Here is a 5918-nt window from a genome sequence, read left to right on the forward strand (position 1 = left end):
CAGTATAATGTGACAGTGTCATATAAATGTACATGAAAATAATTATTGACGTTATAAATTATATACCTATAAATAAAACTGTTATTTAAATGTCGCTTTTATTATAAATCAGAGATAAAGACAGTTTGATTAACATAATCTATGAATGTGTTTGTTCACCTTTTCACTCCATGCCCAGAAACCAACTGCAATAAAGGCGACTCCAGCCAGCTGCAACACAGACACATGCTCCAGCAATTAGCCAGATACCACAGAAACACATTTCAGTGATTAGTCAGATCCCACAGAGAACAGCATTCAGACACATTCTGCGTACAATGCTGCGTACCTGCAGCATAAAAATACTGTACCAACCTGCAGCATAAAAATACTGTCAAAATACTGTACCAACCTGCAGCGTAAAATACTGTGATATCGCCGACCTGCAGCATAAAAATACTGTAATATCACCCACCTGCAGCATAAAATACTGTGATATCACCGACCTACAGCATAAAAATACTGTGATATCACCAACCTGCAGCGTAAAATACTGTGATATCGCCGACCTGCAGCGTAAAATACTGTGATATCACCGACCTGCAGCATAAAAATACTGTGATATCACCGACCTGCAGCATAAAAATACTGTGATATCACCAACCTGCAGCGTAAAATACTGTGATATCACCGACCTGCAGCATAAAAATACTGTGATATCACCGACCTGCAGCATAAAAATACTGTGATATCACCAACCTGCAGCGTAAAATACTGTGATATCACCGACCTGCAGCATAAAAATACTGTGATATCACCAACCTGCAGCGTAAAATACTGTGATATCGCCGACCTGCAGCATGAAAATACTGTGATATCACCGACCTGCAGCATAAAAATACTGTGATATCACCCACCTGCAGCATAAAAATACTGTGATATCACCCACCTGCAGCATAAAAATACTGTGATATCACCAACCTGCAGCATAAAAATACTGTAATATCGCCAACCTGCAGCGTAAAATACTGTGATATCGCCGACCTGCAGCATAAAAATACTGTGGTATCACCAACCTGCAGCATAAAAATACTGTGATATCACCGACCTGCAGCATAAAAATACTGTGATATCACCAACCTGCAGCATAAAAATACTGTGATATCACCGACCTGCAGCATAAAAATACTGTCAAAATACTGTACCAACCTGCAGCACGAGTCTGTAAGTGGTAACTTTGTGTCTCTGTGTGAGCAGCGGCTGAAAGGAGGGACTCACCCAGAAGATGATGTTGTAGCTGAACATGAGGTATTTGTAGCAGCAGCTGACCTCAGCGCTCTCATAGCGATAGTAATACATCTGACAGAAAGAATACTGCGGTTACACACTGTTTGTACATAGATACTGTTAATATAAGCTCTGTCATAAACACTGTTAATATTAGTACTGCCATAAATACTGTTAATGTTAGTGCTGTCATAAATACTGTTAATATAAGTACTTTCATAAATACAGTTAATGTTAGTACTGTCATAAATACTGTCATAAATACTGTTAATGTACCATCAGACCAGTAATGATATACTGTTAATATTTATTCTCTTTATGTGTTCTCTTTCTATTCATGCAGCTTATACACACACCTAGTGTTTCAACATAAACACACGTAGTATTTCTACTGTTAAAACATATACACACCTAGTATTTCTATGGTTTAAATATATACACGAAGTCTTTCTACTGTTTAAATATATACACATGTAGTATTTCTACTGATTAAATATATATATACACGTAGCATTTCTCCTGTTTAAATACATAAACACGTAGTATTTCTCCTGTTTAAATACATAAACACGTAGTATTTCTACTGTTTAAATACATAAACACGTAGTATTTGGCCCCCGTGCAGGTACAGCTGAAACGTTTTTGGTCAAAGAAGAAGAAGAATCCGGAAGTGAGAATCATCTCAACTTTGAGTCAGGCTAACGTTAGCTTAGCTGAAGCTAATCTGTCCGTGACTCCGGGCGGAAGTTTGTTATAAATCACCGTTCGGCTCATCAGCTCTCCGGGACCGATAATCACACGGTGCTGACTCGGTGCTGACTCGTGAGTGAAGAGTTCATGTTTGTTGGGAGCTAATGCTAAAGCTAATGCTAGCTTTAGCATTAGCTTTAGCATTAGTGAAGTAACGGGATAACGGAAACGGTCTCACCTCACACCGTTAACGGCCCGGTAATCAGCCGGTAATCACCCGTTCAGATCGGTCTCTTGAGATCAGCGGTTTCGATTTTTTTTCTGAAAGGTCAAAAATTCAGGAACAAACAAACAAACAAGCAAGCAAAACAAATAAACAAACAAACAAACACACCCCGCTAACGGTACTTCTTCTTCTTCTGTTTCTCAATCACACTGAGCTGCTTCTTCTTCTGTGAGATTATTGTTGGCAGACAGCAGAGTCAGCGCCGCCTAAAGGACACCAGAGACACTGCAGGCTGCTCACAGAAAACACACACACACACACACACACACACACACACACACACACACACACACTCACACACAACATAACAGAACATAGTATAACATAATATAATATAACATAACATATTGTATAACATAAGATAACATATTACCTTATCCTGATATATATATATATAGATCCATCAGTGTTGGAGTGATGTAATAATCAGCTGACTGACGCCGCACTGACAGTCATTCAGGATCTTTTTTATATTTAACAAAAACATGTACAAAATATTTACCTACAACACACACATACCTGAGAGCGGCCGACCTTCTACACAGATCATACGAGATAAAAAATGATCATAATATCAACACATAAACCAAAAAAACAAAATGTACGGACAGAGACAGAAACAAAAATAATTCCCGTTGAGATCTCATCAGAGATCTGTTTTTGTTGTTTCTAAAATCATTATCTGTTTTCAGAAACTGTGACGTCGCTCATTATTTGACCTCAAAGGTTTCATCTGTTCCCATGACAACAAAACACAGATCTTTCAGCCACGCTGTCAAAGTTTGTAATAACACAAAGTTTGTAATAACACAAACTTTAACAGCCAAAAACGTCACAACCAAACACTTCTTTGTATGTTTCTTCTCTCCTCCTTCATCAGAGCCGCTGCTGCTCGTCAATCCACAGAAGAATGAACGAGTGAGTGGATTAATGAATGAGTAAATGAATGAACGAGTGAATGGATTAATGAATGAGTAAATGAATGAACGAGTGAGTGGATTAATGAATGAGTAAATGAGTAAATGAATGAACAAGTGAATGAGTGAATGGTGTGGTCTGTGCTCTGCTGTTACCATGACAACAGCCTTCCCCTGTTAATGACTCAGCTGTTAACGAGCTCATCAGGCTCCCTGCTGCTGCTCACTCAGGGTCACATGACCCATCGGTGTGACCTCGGTGTGTCTCCACAGGAGTGTGTGGATGCCAGTCGTCATGGTAACTGATCTGTTGCAGCTTTCAGAGAAACTGAGTCAGTTTTTTGGTGTCTGCGGTCTAGATCCTGCTGTTGTCATGGAGACCGTGACCTGATGTTCTCTGTCACCATAGTGATGGTTTCTGGGTCACTCACACATACACACACACCACTCAAACAACACACACACACACACACACACACACACACACACACACACACACACACACACACACACACACACACACACACACACACACACACACACACACCACTCACACAAACAAACCACTTAAATAACACACACACACACACACACACACACACAACACAAAGCCTCATCTAAAAAAACTGGACACTGTCCTGAGTGTGTGTGTGTGTGTGTAATCTGTTACCATGATGCTTTCCCATCACCGTTTCCATGGCAACAGGGCCTGCAGTATGACACATAACAGAATTTTTGGATCAGTTTGTCTCATGATTCTGAGCAAAGACACCTTTTTTTTTTGTCCACACACGGACAAACTCAGTGTCTGTGTGTCCACAGATACAAAATATAACACACACACACAAAATATACACGTATAATACACACAATATGTACAAAACACACACATACCATACACACAAAATACACACATATAATATACATACCACACACATTACAAACAATACAAACAAAGTACAATTCATATAAATACAAAAAAATACAATTTAAATAAATTTATATAGCCAATTATCACGAAACATAATTTGCCTCAGAGGGCTTTACAACGTAATGGGGAGAAAAATGATTATAACCTCTGGAAGAGCGACCTCGGAGGGATCCCTCTTCCAGGACAGACAGATGTGCAATAGATGTCGTACGTAACGATTAAATTACAGTAATGACAAAAAGGAAAGAGAAAGAGAGAGAGATGCACAGCAATAATGGAAACACACGCATGTCATACAACAACAGTGATAGATGTAAAATTACTAAATGCACTCTATGATAGTGATGTTACGTCCAAATATCGTAGGTGTTGATAAGAGCACAACACATGCGCAGCCTCAGACAGGACCACAGCAACAGCACAACCAAGACCACCTCAAGGTGAGCCAGAGGTGCAGCCTCAGCACGAGCACGACTAAAGGCAGGATCACAGCATCGGCACAGCCATCACCACGATCAGGCGCAGCCAAGACTGCAACCAGGATCTGAGAAAACTACAAAACAAGAGAGCAGGAACACTCCGGAGAGGCAACAGAGTTAACGTAACGCAGTAAACAGACATGAGCGTTTGCAGAAGGAGGAAGAAAGAGAAGAAAAAGGAGCTCAGCGCATCACAGGAAGTCCTCCGGCAGATTAAACCTGTGTCAGCCTAACAAGGGGATACACACATAACATACACATAATACACATAACACACAAATAATACTCACAAACTACACACACATATAATACACACAACAAATGAATGTATTTATGATGGTATGATGGTGAGACGTTGAGACGTTGATACATTGAGATGGTGAGACACTGAGACGATAAGACCGTGAACCGTTGAGATGATGAGAAAGTGAGACGGTGAGATGTTGAGACCTTGACGATGAGCTGATGTGTTGACAGCTTTCAGTGAGACGCTGTTGTAACACCTGCTGATCGCACTTGTCCTCACGGACATTGGTGGAGACACACAAACAGACAGACAGACGAGTTCTTTTACGATAAAATAAACTTTATTAATCTCTGTGATCTTTGACACTAAACATCATTTTCTGCACAAAGTGTTTGTTGTTGTTGTCGTTGTTGACATGGTGTCCATAAACAGTTTGTCAAACACTCTACCCGTCCTCCAATGCCTCATCACCTGTCCATCACACTGAGGGTCACACAGACCTGTGGTCCAATCAGGGCGCAGTGGCTCTGCTGCATCACTTGTTGCTGGGCTGCGCTGCGAAGTAGAGCGCCATCAGGCAGTAGAGAGCCCCGCCCACCGTCAGTCCCATGGTGGTCCGGTACAAAAGACGGTCCATCAGCCCCTTCTTCAGGTGGATCGGCACGCCATCCGTCCTCTGGGGACAGACACAGAGAGAGACGAGTCACCTGTAGAGGTCACCTGATGAAGTCACCATCCAGGTCACCTGATGAAGTCACCTAATGATGTCAGTTACCTGGAAGAGTTTCTGCAGGTCCGGGACTTTGTTGGCTCCCAGGTACTCCACCTGACTTCCTGTTTCAGATACCAGTTTGGTCGGAGATGCAAAAATAACCGGAGGACTGACAGGAGGTACACCTGGACGCAGACCCTACAGAGACAGATAAAGAGACAGACAGGTGGAGAGAGAGACAGGTGTGGACATGATGGTTAAAATGGATGGACGTCTCTCTCTCTTGTTGTTATCGAGTCCAAACAGACTCCAGAACAGTTTGGACAATCTGGTTTTGCTTTATTGGGGGGTCAGAGGACCGTTCAGTATCTGGTGTGACCCCCGTTTGTC

At 41.5% G+C, this 5918-nt stretch overlaps 1 protein-coding gene and 1 long non-coding RNA gene across 2 annotated transcripts; both read right to left on the reverse strand.

Moving 5' to 3' along the window:
• Window positions 1-155: 155 nt before the first annotated feature.
• On the reverse strand, window positions 156-2313 carry LOC121939179. Its single transcript, XR_006105423.1, has 3 exons — window positions 2195-2313; window positions 1258-1338; window positions 156-210 (listed from the first exon to the last, which is right to left on the reverse strand). It is a non-coding gene; the product is annotated as an uncharacterized LOC121939179 (long non-coding RNA).
• A 2824-nt stretch (window positions 2314-5137) lies between these two features.
• Window positions 5138-5726, reverse strand: LOC121939180 (cytochrome c oxidase subunit 7A-related protein, mitochondrial-like; the record flags this gene model as incomplete). Its single annotated transcript, XM_042482274.1, has 2 exons — window positions 5138-5492; window positions 5592-5726. Coding segments are annotated over 2 exons (276 nt in total), but the record flags the coding sequence as incomplete, so codon positions are not given.
• Between the last annotated feature and the right edge of the window lie 192 nt (window positions 5727-5918).

This window comes from Plectropomus leopardus, unplaced genomic scaffold, assembly GCF_008729295.1.
Source record: "Plectropomus leopardus isolate mb unplaced genomic scaffold, YSFRI_Pleo_2.0 unplaced_scaffold427, whole genome shotgun sequence".
Taxonomy (NCBI): domain Eukaryota; kingdom Metazoa; phylum Chordata; class Actinopteri; order Perciformes; family Serranidae; genus Plectropomus; species Plectropomus leopardus.